General features: G+C 38.6%; 1 protein-coding gene across 6 annotated transcripts in view; it reads right to left on the bottom strand.

Moving 5' to 3' along the window:
- FOXJ3 (forkhead box J3) overlaps nucleotides 1-22699 on the bottom strand; it is a 140560-nt gene that overhangs the window by 71011 nt on the left and 46850 nt on the right. For 5 of the 6 annotated variants that reach the window (XM_070468339.1, XM_020914811.2, XM_020914808.2 and 2 more), the window contains one exon: nucleotides 12261-12335. The exons of the other annotated variant lie outside the window; for it this stretch is intronic. In XM_070468339.1, the coding sequence (XP_070324440.1) occupies nucleotides 12261-12335 (75 nt within the window). The remainder of the gene's footprint in view (nucleotides 1-12260; nucleotides 12336-22699) is intronic. 6 annotated transcript variants of the gene reach the window in all.

The following is a 22699-nucleotide window of genomic DNA, read 5'->3' as shown; positions in this document are numbered from 1 at the left end:
AGAAGATACACAAATGACAAGTACATAAAAAGATACTCAAAATCAATGGTCATCAGGAAAATTAAAACCATAATGAGACACTATATCATATCTTCTAAAATGACTAAAACTAAAAAGATAGGGGGAAACTCTACTCAACACTTTGTAATGATCTACATGGAAAAATAAACTTAAAAAGAGTGAATTTATGTATATATATAACTGATTCACTTTGCTGTATAACAGAACCCAACACACCACTGTAAATCAACTAAATGCCAATAAAAATTAATTTTAAAAAAAGACAGGTAATACCAACTGTTGGTCAGGATATGGAGAAACTGGAACTCACATGCCTTGCTATTAGGAATGTAAAATACGCAACCACTTTGGAAGATTTGGCAGTTTCTTATCAAATTAATGTTCCACCTGCCCTTTGACACAACAATTTTTCCATTATTCAAGAAAAACAAAAGCCTATGTCCACAGAAAACTTGTATAAAATCTTGCTCAAAGTAATTCCAAACTAAAAACAACCCAGATGTCCACTAACAGATAAACAGACAAAGAAACTATGGTACATTCATACAATGAAATACTACTTAACAATAACAAACAAGCAAAATGACATATGCAAAAGCATCCCAGACATTAGGCTGAATGAAGGAAGTCTGACATAAACAAAGTATATACCAAATGATTTCCATTTATGTGATGTTCTATCACGTGAGATTTGTGTAAACTAATCTGTTATGGAAAAATCTACTATGGACTTAAAGATCACTATCTAAAAGTGAGACTCAACTACAAATTTGTTTTAAAGATTAAGATAATGCATGTTAAATCAGTTCTCTCGTCTGTAAAGCAATATACAAATGTAGACATTATTATTTATTTGTTTCAACAATTCTAATACAGCAAGTTAATGGTCTATTTCCTGCCAGAGAAGACTGCAAGGTCTTAGTCTACAAAATCCCAAAGAAAGATCACAAACTAGAATTGTCCAGCTCTGAACACATATTCCAAAACTGAATCACTTGCCAAATTTAAGATATCCTAAAACAAAAAATAATTCTAGAGGTGGGGGGGGGGGGGGGGAATGTGGTACCCAATTGAAAACTAGCCAGCATTCGTCAATAGAAAAGATTCAACCAATAATAAATACAGTAGGAAAACTGAGAAAATCAAAGTATAGAAAATTCATTAAAATAAAGATGTGTCAGAGATGAACAATGGACTTAAATGCCTTTATTTTCATTATTGTAAAATATTTACTACTTCAAATAACATGTTACTTATTCCAATAATTTCTGACTGAAAGTTTATGTCAACAAAGTTCCCTGCTCTATTACGCACAGATATGACCATTCTTTAATAGCCCTCAGATTAAAGTAGACTAACAACAATGCCATTACCTGATTAAATATAAGTAAATACAAGAAGTTAATATTAATCTCATATTCCTGGGGAAAGCAGTCCCTATCATAAATAACAGCCACCCCAAATGGCCAAAGCTGTAACTTCTAGGTTTTACTATATTATCATGTAGACACTGCTCACTGGTAAACTGAGTCACAGCTGTTTTCTGCCCTTCCTCTGCTCTCAGTGCACACCATCTCAAGAGGCTCAGACACAGTACTGAACCCTTATCTCCGTGTTTTTTCCTATCCCAGTTTAAACTTAACAATCCAATTTTAAAGGGTTTTTTTTTGTTGTTTTTTTTTTTTAAACTCTCCATCATCCTAGGACACTGCTCTGCGCAGCTGCCCATAACACTGTGGCACAGCATCTACATGTATCATAAAGACAGGTCCAGGAACAGCCTGCCCAGGGTCAGTCTGAGTTTATACCTATTTACTAAGCACAATTAAGAAAAAAGCCCTTTCATCCTCAGAAGTTCTTAATTTGGGCAAGAAGTTAAATAACCACTCTACTCAGACAATAAAAATAGGCTATCAGCAGTCAAACACACAGCAGGCACTCAAAGGCAGAAAGCTTGGCTGGCTAACTGGTGGAGTGAATGTATGGACAAAAATTATTCCAATGCCAGCTCAGGTCTCTGGAACATTCTAATTGAACAAATACAGTCTTCTATTGTTTTTACACTGATTTGCTATATCTTGTTTTTAAACCATCAGTTAATCTAAAAGGATTAACCTAATCCTTGTAGAAATAAAGTTGTAGATAAATAAGGTTTTACTGTACCACAATTGATTTCTGAGAGACAGCTCACATATATTTATATATATACACATATATAAGTCATATAATGCTTCCTGTAACCCACAGAAACAGAGCAGAACTGTGTTTGGGCATCTCCTGTGGAGGTACCGGTCAGCAATGGACTGCCACAGGGAGGGGGGTTGTGGGTGCAGCCAACTTGGGTATGGGATAAGCCTTCTTGGAGGAGATCGCCATTAACCCCAGCACAGAGTTATCAGAATTTGCACAACCTGGGAAATAGACTTTTGGAGGGCACAAACAGAACCTTGTGTGCACGAGAACCTAGGAAAAAGGAGCAGTGACCCAACAAGAGACTGACCCAGACTTGCCTGTGAGTGTCCAGGAGTCTCCAGTGGAGGCGTGGGTCAGTGGTGGCCTGCTGCAGGGTTCGGGGCAGTGACAGTAGCAGTGCATGCATGGTATCTTTGAAGGTCACCATTATCTTCATTGCCTCCACCAGAGTTTGGCCCCAGGTAAACAGCAGGGAAGGAACACAGCTCCACCCATCAACAGAAAATTAGCTTAAAGATTTACTGAGCATGGCCCCACCAATCAGAACAAGACCCAGTTTCCCCCTCAGTCTCTCTTATCAGGAAGCTTCTATAAGCCTCATATCCTTCTCCACCAGAGGGCACACAGACTGAAAATCACAATCACAGAAAACTAACCACATGGACCACAGCCTTGCCTAGCTCAATTAAACTATGAGCCATGCCGAGTAGGGCCACCAAAGACGGATGGGTTATGGTGAGAGTTCTGACAAAATGTGGTCCACTGGAAAAGAGAATGGTAAACCACTTCAGTATTCTTACCTTGAGAACCCCATGAACAGTATGAAAAGGCAAAAAAATAGGACATTGAAAGATGAACTAACCAGGTCAGTACATGCCCAATAAGCTACTGGAGATCAGAGGAGAAATAACTCCAGAAAGAATGAAGAGACAGAGCCAAAGCAAAAACAACACCCAGCTGTGAATGTGATTGGCGATGCTGTAAAGTCCAATGCTGTAAAGAGCAATATTAAATAAGCACCTGGAATGTTAGGTCCATGAATCAAGGCAAATTGGAAGTGGTCAAACAGGAGATGGCAAGAGTGAATGTCAACATTTTAGAAATCAGTGAACTAAAGTGGACTCAAATGGATGAATTTAACTCAGATGACCATCATATCTACTACTGTGGGCAGGAATCCCTTAGAAGAAATGGAGTTGCCCTCATAGTCAACAAGAGAGCCCGAAATGCAGTACTTGGATGCGATCTCAAAAATGACAGAATAATTGATCACTGTTCCTTTCCAAGGCAAACCATTCAATATCACGGTAATCCAAGTCTATGCCCCGACCAGTAATGCTGAAGAAGCTGAAGTTGAACGGTTCTATGAAGACCTACAAGACCTTTCAGAACTAACACCCAAAAAAGATGTCCTTTTCATTATATGGGATTGGAATGCAAAAGTAGAAAGTCAAGAAACACCTGGAGTAACAGGCAAATGTGGCCTTGGAGTACAGAATGAAGCAGGGCAAAGGCTAACAGACTTCTGCCAATAGAATGCACTGGTCACAGCAAACACCCTCTTCCAACAACACAAAAGAAGACTCTACACATGGACATTACCAGATGGTCAACACTGAAATCAGACTGATTATATTCTTTGCAGCCAAAGATGGAGAAGCTCTATACAAGTCAGCAAAAACAAGACTGGGAGCTGTCTGTGGCTCAAATCATAAGCTCCTTATTGCCAAATTCAGACTTAAATTGAAGAAAGTAGGGAAAACCAAAAAGCATTCAGGTTATGACCTAAATCAAATCTCTTACCCCTATACAGTGGAAGTGAGAAATAGATTTAAGGGAGCAGATCTGACAGACAGAGTGCCTGATGAACTATGGACGGAGGTTCTTGACACTGTACAGGAGACAGGGATCAAGACTACCCCCAAGGAAAAGAAATGCCAAAAAGCAAAATGGCTGTCTGAGGAGGCCTTACAAATAGCTGTGAAAAGAAGAGAAGTGAAAAGCAAAGGAGAAAAGGAAAGATATACCCATTTGAATGCAGAGTTTCAAATAGCAAGGAGAGATAAGAAAGCCTTCCTCAGTGATCAGTGCAAAGAAATAGACGAAAACAAAAGAATGGGGAAGACCAGAGATCTCTCCAAGAAAATTAGAGATACCAAGGGAACATCTCATGCAAAGATGGGCTTCATAAAGGACAGAAATGGTATGGACCTAACAGAAGCAGAAGATTTTAAGAAGAGGTGGCAAGAATACACAGAACTGTACAAAAAAGATCTTCATGAGCCAGATAATCACAATGGTGTGATCACTCACCTAGAGCCAGACATCCTGGAATGTAAAGTCAAGTGGGCCTTAGGAAGCATCACTACAAAGCCAGTGGAGGTGACAGAATTCCAGTTGAGCTATTTCAAATCCTAAAGGATGATGCTGTGAAAGTGTTGCACTCAATATGCCAGCAAATTTGGAAAACTCAGCAGTGGCCACAGGACTGGAAAAGGTCACTTTTCCTTCCAATCCCAAAGAAAGGCAATGCCAAAGAATGCTCAAACTACTGCACCATTGCACTCATCTCACATGCTAATAAAGTAATGCTCAAATTTCTCCAAGCCAGGCTTCAACAATACACGAACTGTGAACTTCCAGATGTTCAAGCTGGTTTTAGAAAAGGCAGAGGAACCAGAGATCAAACTGCCAACATCCAATGGATCATCAAAAAAGCAAGAGAGTTCCAGAAAAACATCTATTTCTGCTTTATTGACTATGCCAAAGCCTTTGCCTATGTGGATCACAATAAACTGGAAAATTCTGAAAGAGATAGGAATACCAGACCACCTGACCTGCCTCTTGAGAAATCTGTATGCAGGTCAGGAAGAAACAGTTAGAACTGGACATGGAACAACAGACTGGTTCCAAACAGGAAAAGGAGTACGTCAAGGCAGTATACTGTCACCCTGCTTATTTGACTTATATGCAGAGTACATCATGAGAAATGCTGGGCTGGATGAAGCACAAGCTGGAGTCAAGACTGCCGGAAGAAATATCAATACCCTCAGATATGCAGATGACATCACTCTTATGGCAGGAAGTGAAGAAGAACTAAAGAGCCTCTTGATGAAAGTGAAAGAGGAGAGTGAAAAGGTTGGCTTAAAGCTCAACATTTAGAAAACTAAGATCATGGCATCCGGTCCCATCACTTCATGGCAAATAGATGGGGAAACAGTGGCAGACATTTTTTGCGGGGGCTCCAGAATCACTGCAGATGGTGACTGTAGCCATGAAATAAAAAGACACTTACTCCTTGGAAGAAAAGTTATGACCAACCTAGAAAGCACATTAAAAAGCAGAGACATTACTTTGCTAACAAATGTCCATCTAGTGAAGGCTATGGTTTTTCCAGCAGTCATGTATGTATATGAGAGTTGGACTATAAAGAAAGCTGAGCACTGAAGAATTGATGCTTTTAAACTGTGGTGCTGGAGAAGACTCTTGGGAGTCTCTCGGACTGCAAGGAGATCCAACCCGTCCTTCCTAAAGGAAATCAGTCCTAAATATTCACTGGAAGGACTGATGCTAAAGCTGATACTCCAACACTTTGGCCACCTGATGTGAAGAGCTGACTCATTTGAAAAGACCCTGATGCTGGGAAAGATTGAAGGCAGGAGGAGAAGGGGACGATATAGGATGAGATATTTGGATGGCATCACTGACTCAAAGGACATGAGTCTGAATAAACTCTGGGAGTTGGTGATAGACAGGGAGGCTTGGTGTGCTGCAGTCCATGAGGTCGCAAAGAGTCGTACACAACTGAGCAACTGAACTGACTGACTCATATATAACTATTACATATACATTACTAGTTCAGGTTCAATTCAACATTGTCTTGTGTCTTAAATTTATCAAGTTAATTACTGTATCAAATGAACTTATGACTGGCAATAACCCAGATGTTCTTCAAATGGTGATTGAACTGTGGCAAATCCATAAGACCGGCTATATGAAACAAAATGGAACTGCTGATACTCCAAACAAGAAAGATGGATCTCGAATGCATTATGCTAAGTGAAAGAAGCTAGACTCAAAAGGCCTCCTACTGAATGAGTCCTACTTATTTGAATTTCTGGAAAAAGCAAAATTATAAGAACAGAAAATAGATCAGTGGTTAGCTGCCAGGGCGTGGGGTGGGGGACAAGGTGGTGCTGACTACCAAGGGGCAATTAAAAAATTAATCTGAGGGCAAAAAAAAATTTTTTTTTTAAAAAGTAGATATGGAAAGGAGACCACCACCAACAAAATGCTATATCCTGCTCCTAAGAAGAGAACAGAGAATAATGTTTGTGCAAATAAAACGCAGTTCTTAACTAAATTGCTTTGACTCATAGTGTCTTGTCAGCGTTGTATGCCAGCACTTCTTTCTGTTTCTGCAGTGCTATCTCTCTGGATCAGACCCTCACCTCCTCTCTATCCCAATCTTTCAAAGCCTCTCTGAATGCCCCTCTCAAGGCTTACTCTGGGCTTTCTAACCTTGGTTTGTCTAAGGGACTTTCTCACATTCATAATTCACTTTTGTCTAAACATGCACCCTTGGCATCAATGCATTTTCTTCACTCCTGACTTCATGTTAGTGCTGACATTCAGTTCAGGTTAGTTCAGTCGCCCAGTCGTGTCCAACTCTTTGCGACTTACATTAATTCCCTTAACTCCTCATTCTATCTCAACTGTGTTCTGATGGGTCCCTCAGCTAAACCTGATCAAGTCCTGTTCTCAGTCTTCAACTGGTGTTCTTACCTATCATGAGTTAAAGCTATTATGAAGGTTGATAATTTCTTCTCTCCTTGAGGTGCTTTAAAAGTGGCAAACTCTAAAGCCTCCTTTGGGAACCCTGGTTTTTTTTTTTTTCACTCCAATAAACGCAACGTCCTTATTTTTGTCCAACAAAACTTTTGCCTATCTTTAAATTCCACTTCGTGTTTGGTTTTATTCAAAGACACAGATAAGAGGTCAACTTCTTCCTCATAAAAATCATGCATCTATTTTAAGGCTAGTGTAAAAATTATACCATCTTCCTTCTTTAAGATACACACCTATAATTCTAGCAACACAGTTTATCACTTAATGCTGTATCTTATGTTCTCTCAAACCTTTCCAGTTTTTCTAAAACGTTTTACAAATGAAATGACCCAAACAGGATACCAATAAATAAGAGACAATTTACAAATAAATACAATACAGTACTAACATGACCAAAAAAAAAGAAAACACTTTGAACAAAAGCAATCTGTCAACCATGTTATGGTCTCCTATACTATGACAGAGGATAGGAGTAGGAAATAATCACCATCTCAGAACTTTTAAAAATTAACTCTCTAGTAGTAAGTTTGCTGTTTCTTTACAAACCAGGAGATCCCCAATCTCCACAGCCGTTGAGCATTTTACAACCTCCCCAGTCCAGGTAAGAAAAAGCAACCAAAAAACAAAGAACTCTTCTTACGATGAATTCATTGCAATTATCTCTCCCACGCCAGGCAGGTGGCCTTCATGGGGCCTTAAACTTAATTATCATCTCATTTCTCCTAGAGCCCACTCCTGCTATTAATTATACAATTGCTGAAACTACTTTTTACAATCTTTTATCTCCTTTAAAGTCAAAGTATCATTTTCCTGAGTTAGAGAAGAAGAAACAAGGTTGAGAAAAGATTAAGCTGGAAAGCAAAAAAAGAGAACTCTATTTTTTTAAAACAAAATGTAGCTGATAGAATTTGTCTTTTCATAATGTGAGCAAAAATACTTATTTCTAAAATAAAGAGGCATGTGTGAACTGCAGAATGAGAAGACTTTTGGCGAAAACTTAGATTAAAAGACAGACAAAAATACAAAGCTAATGGTAAATGAGGAGATAAAAGATAGGATTAAAAAAAAAAAAAAGGAGATTACAGTATGCAGAAACAGGGCTGTCATCAGGGGAAACAAAACAGAAATCTGTCCCAAAAAAGGCAGCAGAGTTATGGATGCAAAATACAATTTCATTTTGTTTGTATTTCTTTATAAAGAGAGCAATAAAGTAGCTGTTTGCATTTAGTTTCAGGGAACTAAGAAAAATGGATCTCAGACCATTAGGGTATATTGGGAGAGTATCAAATATTAAGGGCTTTTATAACAAAAATTACTAGAAAATAAGGATTGAGTCAGTAATAAATAGTCATATAAAAGCACCTGTAATTCAACAAGAACTTTTCAAGTTGGTCACTATACTGCTCTGCTGATACACTGAACAGTTATACACCACAGAATTATGGGAAAGAAGCTGTATGAGCTACTTCTACCTCAACCTCTTGGACCCATCTGGATCATGGCAGCAGCTTGCAAATTCTAAGGGGCTAAAATACACCCATTACCCAAGACCAAAAACTACTCCCACCCCACCTTAGCTCAATGGTTTTCTCCCACTGTGGTGAGGGTGGTTTTGGGAAAGCTCCTCAAATGCCAGGAAACACTGTAATACAAAAAGAAAAAAACAATTCATAAGTACCAAAACTTAACTAACATCTTGGCTTCCCCTTCAAGGAAGACTGACTGGTAGAATGGAAAAGGCACCAGTAATAGGAACCAAGAGGGCGTCCCTGGTGACCGAGAGGGTAAAGCGTCTGCCTGCAGTGCGGGAGACCAGGGTTTGATCCCTGGGTTGGGAAGATCCCCTGGAGGAGGAAATGGCAACCCACTCCAGTATTCTTTTTTTTTTTTTCACTCCACTATTCTTGCATGGTAAATCCCATGGATGGAGGAGCCTGGTAGGCTACAGTCCATTGGATCACAAAGAGTCAGACGCGACTGAGCAACTTCACTCACTCACTCAGTAGGAACCAAGAAACCAAGTGTATTCTCCTTGTTGGGCATTCATTCTAAGATGTTTGCTGTACCCCAGGGATTTGGTGGGGTGGGCACCAAACACTGCTAAGGGTTACTAAACTAGGTGAATATGTGCCAGAAGCTGCTGACAGCCATCTCTGCCGCGAATTTGGCTAAAAATGAAGCCATGAGAAAAGCTAGTAGAACTAACAGATATAGAGAGACATCCCCAGTGATACAACTGAAGAGTCTGGCTCCCATTTCAGTCCCTCCTGCAGATATATTCTCCCTTAAGTTGGTCTGTAATAGGTTCCTGTGACTTGCAAGTAAGTCTAGCCAATACACCTGGGTTCTAATTCCACACTGAACTGGGGCGAGTCATTCCTCATTTATGGACCTTAGTTCCTCATCTACAAAATGGGCTAAATCTAAGGTTTTCAAAACTGTTTTAAGCAACACAACTTAGTTTAAAAAAAAATCTTACTTTGATATTAAAAACTAAAATGATTTTATTCATATAAATGTACTTCATAAGATGAGATTTACATTTACTTCTGACCAAAATCAATTAAGAACTGGTACTTAAATCTCACCTTGAGACTGAAAATAAAAATGACTATTAGTATAAATATACTATCAAATGTATGATATTTATTGTATCAAATGTATATTTTACTACAATGACTAAAATCAACAAGAAAAATGATGTATGTGTGTGTGTTAGTTGCTCAGTTGTGTCCAACTCTTTGCAACCCCTGTCCATGGGATTCTCCAGGCAAAAAACTGGAGTGGGTTGCCATTTCCTTCTCCAAATGATGTATTTGATAAAAACAAAACTTTAAAAAGACTACTGCTGAAAGTTAAGTTTTTATTAAACTACCAGGATTCAATTGATTTCTGTACTGTTTTGGTTGCATAATAGTAAGACAATCCTGATTCAAAAAGAACAGTTGCAAAGAATAACATGGTATTACTTAATCACCTGCCATACCCCCACGATATTATTTAATTAAAAGTGGAGAAAAGCTTTTAAGTTCTGCACAAAAGAAGAGCTGACAGCACAAGATTTTATTAAATAAATCTCCAACTGGTTAAAATTTAGTACATAATATAGTTAAGCATTCATGGGTGTTGGTTTTTTATTTTTTAATGATTTAAATCTCATTTAAAATTAAATCTGATTGCAATTACTAGCTTCACAGAACTCTAATAACACAGATAATCTCAAAACTCTATTAGGAAGACTTTTAGTCAGATTCATATACCCTCACTACTCATCAGAAACTGTAATGAAGCAAATAATAGTAGTAATTCCTCTTCTTTTATAATAAGCCTGCTTTAAAGCTAAGAAAAATTTTTATCAATTCTTATTCACAACTTTAGAGAGTTATGAACACAAATAGTAAATTGTGTCAAACAAGACTATTACAATAATTTATTCAATCTTATTGAGAACCAACTTGATTGGGCAGATCATAGAAGATGCCATTAAACATTCACTATTTAAGAGTACCTGCTTTACCGTTGAGATGAACAACTCTCCATGTCCTAACCTCAAGAAATCAACAGTCTAGCAGAGGATACAATACAGTTAACAACATGTTTGAACTGAACAAGTCCATCTATACACACGTTTTTTCAATATTAAATACAATACTACATAACTGTAGTTGGTTGAATCTGGGAGATGTGAAACTGGATTCACAGAAACCATGCATACCAAGGGCTGACTATAAATTATACTTGGCAGAGGGTCAATGCCTCTAACCCATGCATCGTTCAGGGGTCAGCTTTACATTCATTCATTCAACAGGGTCATCTCCTCAGTGCCACCAGTCACCGTGCAAGCAACTGGGGCTAAAAAAGTGAACTATATACAAACTATCCCCATCCTCTTCACATTTAGACTTTAACCTAAAGGCAGTAAATAAACCAATGAAGATTTTTAAACAGAGACCATATGACCATTTTTGAAAGATGGCTGGCTACTATATACTGGAGATAGTAAGCCCTAGGATAGAGAAATCAGTTAGAAGCTACTATAGTGATTACAAAGTAACAGAAAGTCAAAAGATGGAACAACAAACTCAATTGAAGTATGTGAAAACAAAAAAACTCCACAGGGTAATGTTGCAGCTCAATCTTAAAAAACAAGGAGTATGAAGACAAGTGAGGGAGTTTGTGCAATAGGAGAAAACTATATGAAAGGTATGTCTGGAAAACTTCAAGTAGTCCCTCACAATGGATCTTGAATAAGGTGAAATCATAGCTAGAAAGGAAGATTAAGGAAAAAATAGTAAAGGATATAAGAAACATCTCCAGGACAGTGGAGAGTGCTTTTAAAAACAGGGCGATAACATGATCAGGCTTACATTTTGGGAAAATTCTTTCAGGGACAGTAGCCTGAAGAAGGTGACAAGGAGTCTAACCAACTAAAAAAGAATGCGCCAACAGATAGACTACCTCAAAAGTCCTAATCTACCAATTTATCATGACAACGAAAAATGGCCCAAGTAAGTACTCTGAGCTTTAGAAACCAAACAACTAGTAGTACCAAGTTCAGGTCACAATTCAGTTGATACAGTTTGAAACTCAAAAAAAGGAAGTTTCTGCAAATAAAATATTAAAAATGCAACAATGGCAGAAAATAAATGGAATGAAGAGGAAGAAACGGCAACTAAGAAAACAAGGATAAAACAGAAAAATTTTACTTCAGGGTAAGAATTACTTCCACTAGTCAATTACATACAGATTCACTTCCCCCCTTGCCCCAGATTCACTTCTTATATGCAACAATAAATTGCGGTTCCAACAAGAAATTCAAAAGTCATGTTTAATTTAAAACATAACGCTTAAAAAAATAACCAAACAAAAACTAGATTAGAAACAGCAACCTGGAACAGAAGACCAGCTCTACAGTAGCTAGCTAGCTTCTTACTGCTTAAAAAGAATTCTCTTCCTGTCTGCTGTTTCCTTAAAGCATACAAACTAAAATAGGGTAAGGCGAGGTGAGGTAGAATAGGGAGCATAGGGTAAAGAAGGACTTGCTATTTCACAAAGGTTTCTTATCAATGAACTAGACAAGGTCCTGAAGCTTTCATCCCAATTATTTTTCTTTATATAATAGGTATAACTCAGATTCAAATATGCCACCAGATATAATGAGGAATCCAATTATTTTATCTTAAGAAAATGAATCCTACCTTTCCAGGGTCATCCTTGGATCGAGGCACTTTAAGGAAACATTTGTTCAGTGACAGATTATGTCTGATGGAATTCTGAAATTAAAAAAGAAAAGCTATAGGGTCATTGGAATCCAAAAACCAAAACCCTCCTTTAAAAACAGAATCAGCAACCTAAATATCGCTATATGCTGACATATCATTACAAATAGAATAAGCTTTTAAATGAGCTTCAAATTTAAATCTTTCTGATTTTCAAATTATGAATGCTGCAAAGGGAAATAGTTATTGGAAAAGACAGTTCCAGTGAATCTTACAAAACTCCAAATAATGGAGCATATGTCCCTTTTTAAATGTTTAGTAAGATCTTTTAATGATGCAGGAAGATGTCTATGATTAATGCTGAATACCAAATAAAAAATTATATGCATATTGTGATTTTAATTGTGGTATGTATTTATTAGCTAATGTATTTATTCTTAGAAACAAGGCAGAATGCAAAATGCTAGGAGTTATTCTACACAACTATAAGTGAAGATTACTTTCTTCCTTTCACTTTTCTATCATGTTCAAATGATCTACAAGGCACATATGTTATCACTTCTTAATGAGTTTAAAAAGTTGTAAATAAAAAAATTCCACTGCTCCAAAACAAGAGCACATAAAAGCCAACTAGGTTCTCACTACAATCTGTAAGAAAGAAAACCAAATGGGAAGACATGGGCTACACAAGTCAGCAGGAACATGCAGGTTCCCTAATGCAGCAGGAAAGAAAAACCAACTTGGATAGAAGGAAAATGCACTTAAAGGCCTGAAGAATGAAAGGTAATCTTTCATGAATAAGCAGGACTATTCCTCAATTTTTAAAGAAAATACCTACAGGCCATTTCTTCTTAATGAAATGCTCCAAAATCTCCAGGAGCCAGTGACTGCAGTCCGGGAGTCGGACCTGACTGAATAGGAACAGCAACAATGGGACAAGTGTCGGAAGCTGCCCTGGGGCCAGGATTCTACTCCAATACGCCAAGCAGAGGTGGAGGCTGACTACAGACTGCAAAGGGTCGCACAACTACCACTCAAATGTAACTGGACAAAGGTAACTGATCTGGCTGAGGGGGCAAAAACACTGAAAAAGGTCACCCCCCCCCCCCCCACAGGTCCAAGGGCCTGAGTAAGACTAAGTCTGGATCAAGACCAAAAACACAAAACCACTGGACCCTAGCACAAGCCTGGCAGGACTAACAAGTAGTAATCTACTGATGGAGAAGGGGCAGAAGCATGGAGACCCCCATGTGTAGCAAGGTGGGCAGAGACAACTAAAACCTAAAAAGAAAGCAGGAACACTAAGAAAACTACAGTACCCAAACCTGTCTTCAAGCACAAGGTAACAGGAGCCTACTGCAGAAGGAATGTAAAGTCTGGCACAAGGTAACAGGAGCCTACTGCAGAAAGAATGTAAAGTCTGTGGTATACTAAAGGTAAAGGTACCAACAACGAAACTCAAATCCAGCTCAACTACTGGTAAGAGTAATTCAACTCAGACACAAATGACCTGTGGAAAAAGATCACTGTCCATTTACAGTTATAAATACTACTTACCTCTATCTCAACCATTCTTCTACACATGTAGCTAAAACTGTCTAAAGTTGCAAGAGACACGGAAAAGAAGGGGGAAAAAAAAAAACCTCCACTGTCAAAAGTTAAAGTAATCAGCAGAAATCCCACTGAGAAATGACGCCGATGTCAGAAATATCAGACAAGAACTTTTAGAAAACTATATGTTCAAGCAACAAGTAGAAAAAGTACACAACTGCATCAATGGGGAAGTGATGCACAACTGCAAAAGATGGAGAATTTCAACAGAGATGTGTAAACTATAAGAAAGGGTCAAATGTAACATGATTTGGTTTCAAAAAACCATGGTCAAAGATAAAAAATTCCCTAGATGGTTCATCAGAAGATGGGACACAATTAGGGAAAGGTTCAGATATCTTGAGGATAGATCAGTAGAAATTATCCAGACTAACACACATGCATGCAGGCATGCACACAAGCACAAACACAAAAAAATTCATCCAAGAACTGTGTAACAAAAAGAAAAGAACTGTGTAACAAAACATGTCATTAGGGTCTCAGAAGAAGAAATGAAAAGGAATGGGGCAGAGAAAAATCTGAAGTAGTAACAGTCAAGAATCTTCCAAAAATAATGCAGGACACATCAAATCACAGATGCAAGAATCTCAGAGAACATCAAGCAGAAGGAATTAAAAATGCACACACCTATATTCATTATAACCCAAATGCTGAAAATCAAAATGAAGTGAACATCTTGAAGGAAGAGGAAAAAAAAAAGATTATGCACAGAGAAATAAACATCAGAATTACAGCAGATGTCTCAAAGAACTGTGCAAGTTAGAAGACAACAAAGCGACATCTTTAAAATAATAAAAGAAAAAGTCAATTCTATATGCAATGAAAATATCTCTCAAAAATGAAGGCAAAATAAAGACTTTGCAAGACACAAAAGCTGGAAAAATTCACTTTTTGTACCACCAGTTGGCTAGCAATGTTAGATGGAAGTTCTTCAGGCAGAAGTATGATACCAAATGGAAACTTGAAACTACAAAAAGAAATGAAGAGTTCCAGAAACTGAAAATGAAGGCAAATTTTTAAAAATAGCTTTTTCTTATTTGTAATGCCTTTAAAAGATGACTGTCTAAAGCAAATATAACAGCTTATTATGAGGTTTATAACATGTAAAAGGAAAACATGATAACAACATAAAGGCTGGCTCAGGGGAATCAAAAGTATAGTAGACCCTTGAACAATATGCGTTTGAATTATACTGGTCCACTAAACATACTTCTTTTCCAATAAATACATACTATAGTGGGCTTTCTTGGTGGCTCAGCAATAAAGAATCCACCTGCAATGCAGGAGACATGGGTTTGATCCCTGGGTCAGAAAGATCCCCTGAAGAAGAAAATGGCAATCCACTTCAGTATTCTTGCCTGAGAAATCCACGGACAGAGGAGCCTGGCGAGCCACAATCCATGGAGTTGCAGGAGTTAGACATGACTTGGCGACTAAACCACCACCACAATACGCTACAGTACTACACAATCCAAGGCTGGTTGAATGTGCAGATGTGGAGCCACGGATATGGAGAACCAACTGTAAAATCATATATTCGACTGTGGAGGAGTCAGCCTGCACTGCCTGGGCTGTTCAAGGATCAACTATATAAGGTTTATAAAGTTCTCACTCCATACATAAAATAGTATAATGAAGGTAGAGTGTGATAAGTTAAAGATATGGGTGGTAAACTCTAGAATAATTACTTCCTAAAACAAAATTTAGGAAGAGATATAACTAATAACAGTGAAGGTAAAATAAAATCACAAAGTACTCAGTCCAAATCCAAAAGAAGACAAAGGAAAGAAAGAACTAATCAGAAAAACTACCCATCTAAAAACTTCAAGATGGAACAAAAAAAAATCAAGATGAAATCAAAATGGTCATGTTTTCTAAACGGCTTTGGAAGAACACATCTCTACTTGGGTCTTCCTCCTCTATAAAAAGCTTAAAAGTTGGAAATCTTCAAGATTCTGCCACTGTTCTTTTTTCATTTCTACATTTGCTGTCTAGGCAATCTCATCCACAGCCATGGCTTCAATAAATATCTGTTACACTTTCCAGATCTCCATACCTTTCTGCTAAATTAACATAAACTTTCAACAATCTACTAGACATCACCAGAAACTCCAACCCAACATGTTTAAAACTAAACTCAATCTTTATTTCCAATGTGGTCTTCTTTCAGTTTCCTCTTCTCTGCTTATTCATATAACTGCTCCAATCAGACACCTGTCAAGCCTCCTTAACTCCTCCCTTCTCCTTACCATCTAAAATAAATCTGTCACCAAATTTTATAAGCCTGCCTTCAATTTACCTTCTTTATTCCATCTCTTCTGTTACCATCTCAGTCTAGGACACCAGTCTCACCAAAAACTAGTGCAATAGCTTCGTTCCTCTCTTTACCCCCTCCAACACTCTCCACCCAGCAGGCAGTTACCTCCTCACAAGGCAAATCTGACTTTACTGCTTCAGTAAATTCCCATTACACTTAGGATAAAATCTAAAATCCTAAAGCCTCCACAAGTCTTCATGACCTCACCCTACCCTGCTATCCATAAATCTATACTATCTGTCCTCTGCCCTCATCCTCTCCAATGTTCTCTCTCACCTGTAGGCTGTCATTTACTGCAAAAGTTATGGCCTCCAGCCTTCCTTCATTCCCTTCACCTGAGTCTACTCAATCTCCAATTCATTCTTAGTTTAAATGTTAGTTCCTTAAGGAAATCTTTTCTGACTTTCATAGATGATTAGGTCAGGCAAAATGTAGATTTCACATTATGCAATGATTTGTTTAATGTTCTTCCTCCTCTATATTGTATTCTCTATCAAAAAAGCAGTCTCCATAAAGGTAAGGATCTCTTCTACCAATTCAGAAAATGGAATATAATGCTTTTCACATGGGAATCATGTATCTTCTGGAAAAAATACCAAACCAAGAGCATATTCAGAAAATAAAAACACCAAGAGAGCTAAGAGAGCCATGACATGTATTTACAGCACACAACAGAGAAGAGATTACTTCAGACCTCACAACCTGGAGACACGCTACATCTAACAACGCTAAGAAAAAAGCTCAAAGAGCAGAGGCAGACGTCATTAGGATGGCCGAGTTACAGGCGGAGGAAAATGGCCCAGGTTACATAACTGGTGGATTTTCCAGCAATCATGTATGGATGTGAATGTAGACCACAGAAACCTGAGCACTTAAAGAATTGATGCTTTTGAACTGGGGTGTTGGAGAAGACTCTTTAGAGTCCTTTGGACAGGAAGATCAAACCAGTCAATCCTAAAGAAAATCAAACCGGAATATTCATTGGAAGGACTGATGCTAAAGCAGAAGCTCCAATACTTTGGCCACCTGATGTGAAGAGCCGACTCACTGGAAAAGACCCTGATGCTCAGAAAGACTGAAGGTAGAAGAAGGGGATGACAGATGATGAGATGGTTGGATGGCATCATCCTCCAGGAGTTGGTAACAGACAGGGAAGCCTGGTATGCTGCAGTCCATGGGGTTGCAAAGTGTCGGACACAACTGAGTGACTGAACTCAACTAAAATAACTGTTAAAGGCAAAGTGCTTGGCCCTGAAAACCACATCTTCAAAAGCAGTTTCTCCAAAGTACAGCCTACTTACCCTAGAATCAGTTGAGATGAATATTAATGAAGATTACTAGGTTCTAAGATGACTAATTTAAAATCTCTGGAGTTGTGACCCAGGAATCTTAATTTTAAAAGCACTCTCACTGATTTTTATTTTCAGCTTGAGTTTAATCTGGCATCTCTAATTCAATCAATCACCATGTTCCCACATATATTTCTCTTCTCCCACTGTGAGAGCCAGGACTCCCCAAATATAAATATCTGTAGTCATTTGTTCTAGCCTAGACCCACACTGATTACCGAGGAAGACTTTCTTATCTCTCCTTGCTATTCTTTGGAACTTTGCATTCAGATGGATATATCTTTCCTTTTCTCCTTTGCCTTTACCTTCTCTTCTTTTCTCAGCTATTTGTAAGATGTCCTCAGACAACCATTTTCCCTTTTTGCGGGGATGGTCTCAATCACTGCCTCCTGTACAATGTCATGAACCTCTGTCCATAGTTCTTCAGGCACTCTGTCTATCAGATCTAATCCCTTGAATCTGTTTGTCACTTCCACTGTGTAATCGTAAGGGATGTGACTTAGGTTATACCTGAATGGTCTAGTGGTTTTCTCTACTTTCTTCAATTTAAGTCTGAATTTTCCAACAAGGAGTTCATGATTCGAGCCAGTCCGCTCCCAATCTTGTTTTCATTGACTGTATAGAGCTTCTCCATCTTCGGCTGCAAAGATTATAATCAATCTGATTTCGGTGTTGACCATCTGGTGATGTCCATGTGTAGAGTCTTCTCTTGTGTTGTTGCAAGCGGGTGTCTGCTACGACCAGTGCGTTCTCTTGGCCAAACTCTTATTAGCCTTTGCCATGCTTCACTTTGTGCTCCAAGGCCAAACTTGCCTGTTACTCCAGATATCTCCTGACTTCCTACTTTTGCATTCCAGTCCCCTATGTCAATGAGGATATCTTTTTTTGGTGTTAGTTCTAGAAGGTCCTGTAGATCTTCAGAACCGTTCAACTTCAGCTTCTTTGGCACTAGTGGTTGGTGCATAGACTTGGAATACTGTGATACTGAATGGTTTGCCTTGGAAACGAACAGAGATCATTCTGTCATTTTTGAGACTGCACCCAAGTACTGCATCTCAGACTCTTGTCGACTATGAGGGCTACTTCATTTCTTCTAAGGGATTCTTGCCCACAGTAGTAGATAAAATGGTCACCTGAATTAAATTCGCCCATTCCTGTCCATTTTAGTTCGCTGATTCCTAAAATGTCAATGTTCACATCTTGCCATCTCCTGTTTGATTACTTCCAATTGACTGGTTCCAAGTCGGAAAAGGAGTATTATATTGTCATCCTGTCACAAAGGAGTAAGGTGTCTATTGTCACCCTGCTTATCTGACTTAAATGCAGAATACATCATGTGAAACGCCAGGCTGGATGAAGCACAAGCTGGAATCAGGATTGCCAGGAGAAATATCAATAACCTCAGTTAGGCAGATAACACCCCCTTAAGGCAGAAAGCAAAGAGGAATTGAAGAGTTTCTTGATGAAAGTGGAAAGAAGAGAGTGAAAAGGCTGGCTTAAAACTCAGCATTCAAAAAACTAAGATCATGGCATCCAGTTCCACCATTTTATGGCAAATAGATGGGGAAACAATGGAAACAGTGACAGACTTTATTTTCTTGGGCTCCAGAATCACTGTAGATGGTGACTGCAGCCATGAAATTAAAAGACGCTTGCTCCTTGGAAGAAAAGCTATGACCAACTTAGCATATTAAAAAGAGACATTACTTTGCTGACAAAGGTTCATCTAGTCAAAGTTATGGTTTTTCCAGTAGTCATGTATGGATATGAGAGTTGGACTGTAAAGAAAGCTGGGCACCGAAGAATTGATGCTTTTAAACTGTCGTTTAAAAGGAGACTTGAAGGAGACTCTTGAGAATCCCTTGGACTGCAAGGAGATCAAACCACTCAATCCTAAAGGACACTGACCATGAATATTCATTGAAAGGACTGATACTGAAGCAGAAGTTCCAATATTCTGGCCACCTGATGCAAAGAGCTGATTCATCGGAAAAGACCCTGATGTTGGAAAAGAATGAGGGCAGGAGGAGGAGGAGGTTACAGAGGATGAGATGGTTGGACAGCATCATCAACTCAACAGACATGAGTCTGAGCAAACTTTGGGAAATAGGGAAGGACAGGGAAGCCTGGCGTGCTGCAGTCCATGGGATTGCACAGTTGAACACAACTGAGCAACTGAACAGCAACAACAAAAACCAGAACACAATAATCAAGGTCAAGGATCAAGAAGAGATGACCACAAAAGTCTAGGAACAAAGGATTTTAAGAAAATAACCCAAGATCTCAGTCTAGAGAGAATTCAGAAGACCAACTGCACAACAACTTTGTGTATATGTTGTGTGCTTAGTCACTCAGTTGTGTCAGGACTGTAGCCTGCCAGGCTCCTCTGTCCATGGGGATCTTCAGGCAAGAACACTGGAGTGCATTGCCATGCTCTCCTCCAGGGGATCTTCCCAACCCAGGGATCGAACCCAGGCCTCTCGAACTGCAGGCAGATTCTTTATGGTCTGAGCCACCAGGGAAACCCAAGAATACTGGAGCGGGTAACCTATCTTCAGGGTATCTTCCCAGCCCAGAAACATAACCAGGGTCTCCTGCATTGCAGACAGATTATTTACTAGCTGAGTTACAACTACTACTACTTATATTCAGTTTTAAGATTTTCTTTTTTAAACCTTTATTTCCTTACATATAGTTTTTGAAATGTGTGAAACACGATATTTTTAAAAAAACTTAACACTATATAAAAAGGTACACTCAAAATCTCATTCCCTTCTCTCTCTCTTCTACCTCAATACTATACATACCTATAGGTAACTACGTTTACTGTATTTCTAGTTTATTACTCCTAAATTTTTTACAATGAGCAAATACATAATATACTCTTTATTTCTTTTTCCTTCACTCAGAAAAGTAAAATATACCCCACATACCAATACCACTCTTTCATATTTTTCTTTTATTACCTTAAATTCCAATAACAGGTTAATTTTCTTCCATGAGGTGGATAGCACAAAAGTCTAAATTCCCTTTCCTCTAGTTCAATTATAAAATCATTCAATTATGGAAACTCATATAGTTTTTTGAACTCTCATGGATTATTCAAAGGACTGTTTTTAATCTGTGATCTCCCTTCAACACCTTGGCACAAAATGAAAGAGAGTTCACCTAAATGTTGGGTTTCCCTTGTGGCTCAGCTAGCAAAGAATCCGCCTGCAATGCAGGAGACCTGGGTTTGATCCCTGGGTTGGGAAGATCCCCTGGAGAAGGGAAAGGCTACCCACTCCAGTATTCTGGCCTGGAGAATTCCATGGACTGTATAGCCCATGGGGTCACAGAGTCAGACACGTCTAAGCGACTTTCACTTCACCTAAATGTTAAAATTCTATTTGGATCTTTTAAGCAAGCACAGCAACATTTTCTCCTCTGGGTAACTTTAACTGGCTCTACGTTTCTGGAAAGATGGATGACAACTGCTTTAGGATCTTTATTCCACTCTCTTTTCATCCAATACAGGCTAATTTCACAAATTCTACATGACCTTCCAATTTTAGCTAACCCATCTCCTCCATACCTGAAGACGAAATAGTAAACAGAAAATTGCACAAGCAATGTTAAACAAGTCTAAGGACAATGAATGGGAACTTGTAAACAAGAAAAGAGAGATAGGACCTTGGCAAAGGAGAAGATAAATCACTTTCCATGTATCTCCATTTCAAATGTTCAAAATATTACATTTCTATGTTTACAAAACTAAAACTTAAAAGTAATTATGACAAGTTCTAGGCTCCTAAAACTGGATGGAAGAAACTTTTTTTAAAAGAATAATTATGAAACAGCAATCCCTGGAAATATTAAAGGGCTTCCTAAAACAACAAACTGAACCAGATAATCTCCCTGGCATATCTTTTAGTTCTAAAAAGCAGCATCATTTCTCCACCCATTCCCATTTTTCTCCTTCATTACATTCAAACCATGTCTCTTTCAGGTGAAATATCAGTATTTCTAAATCAGTTTCAGACCATAACGTGGGCTGGCCAGCAGTAAGAAATACAACAGACCGAATCTGGCACTCACGGGTGGACTTAGATGAAATAAGATCTCTGAACAAAAACCTGTAAGTTCTATAATAGTGTTGTGTGCTAAGTCTCTCAGTCGTGTCCAATTCTTTGTGACCCCATGGACTGCAGCCCACAAGGCTCCTCTATCCATGGGACTGATTCTCTTCCAAGCAAGAATACTGGAGTGGGTTGCCATTTCCTCTTCCAGGCGATCTTCGCAACCCAGGGATCGAACCCACGTCTCTTGTATCTCCTGCATTGGCAGACGGGTTCTTTGCCACTGGTGCCACCTGGTAATAGAGTTAATAAAACATACAGAAACACAAAAGATGAATTCTACAGGGAGAAAAGAGGTTACATATCAGCTTAAAGAATAAACAGATTAAAGCTAACAGAAAAAAGGGCGAAGAGAGAAAGTCCAAGGACAAATAAGAGAAAAAAGCAAGAAATCAAAATATCTATATCGAGGACATAACAGGTGGGAACAGATAGAAGAAGAAAGAGTATATGAGAGGGAACTAACAAAAAATAAAGCTAGGAAAGAAAGCTGGGACCAGGATGCTGGCTTTCATTCAAACTGCATTTATTAAGGCTTACTAAATGGAAGTACGATGCTGGGGCATGGGGTAGAGGAAGAGATTAAAAAAAAAAAATCCCTTCCCATAAGGCACTTGGTTATCTGGCACGGTACAGAGCACATCACTGGTACACAGTAATTTAGTAAATGCCTTTTATAAACAGACTCAAACAAAAAAGACAAAGATGTTAAGACAGGAAAGCTTAAGAGAAACAAGTGTAACTACCAGCTGATGGTAGCTCTGTAAACCCCTTCTTCCACAAGCACATAAACAAATATACACACCTCCACAAAGCACACAAGTGGATAACTCCTACATAAGAATACGAATGCAACACGTGCAGATACAAAAGAAAGTAGAGTTATCTGTTGTATAACGTAAGTTAGGCAGGTAACTAATCTGAAGGTTCCTGAAAAAGTTTAGGTGAGGAGGTCGGACTTCTTAAAAAGGCAGCTGATTCTAGAGCTGGGGCAGGAAAGGTGTAAGATGAGCCTGGAACATC

Source organism: Odocoileus virginianus, chromosome 5 (assembly GCF_023699985.2).
Source record: "Odocoileus virginianus isolate 20LAN1187 ecotype Illinois chromosome 5, Ovbor_1.2, whole genome shotgun sequence".
NCBI classification, from domain to species: Eukaryota; Metazoa; Chordata; class Mammalia; order Artiodactyla; family Cervidae; genus Odocoileus; species Odocoileus virginianus.
The sequence above is the reverse complement of the archived record's forward strand: the minus strand, read 5'-3'. Positions and strand labels throughout refer to the sequence as shown.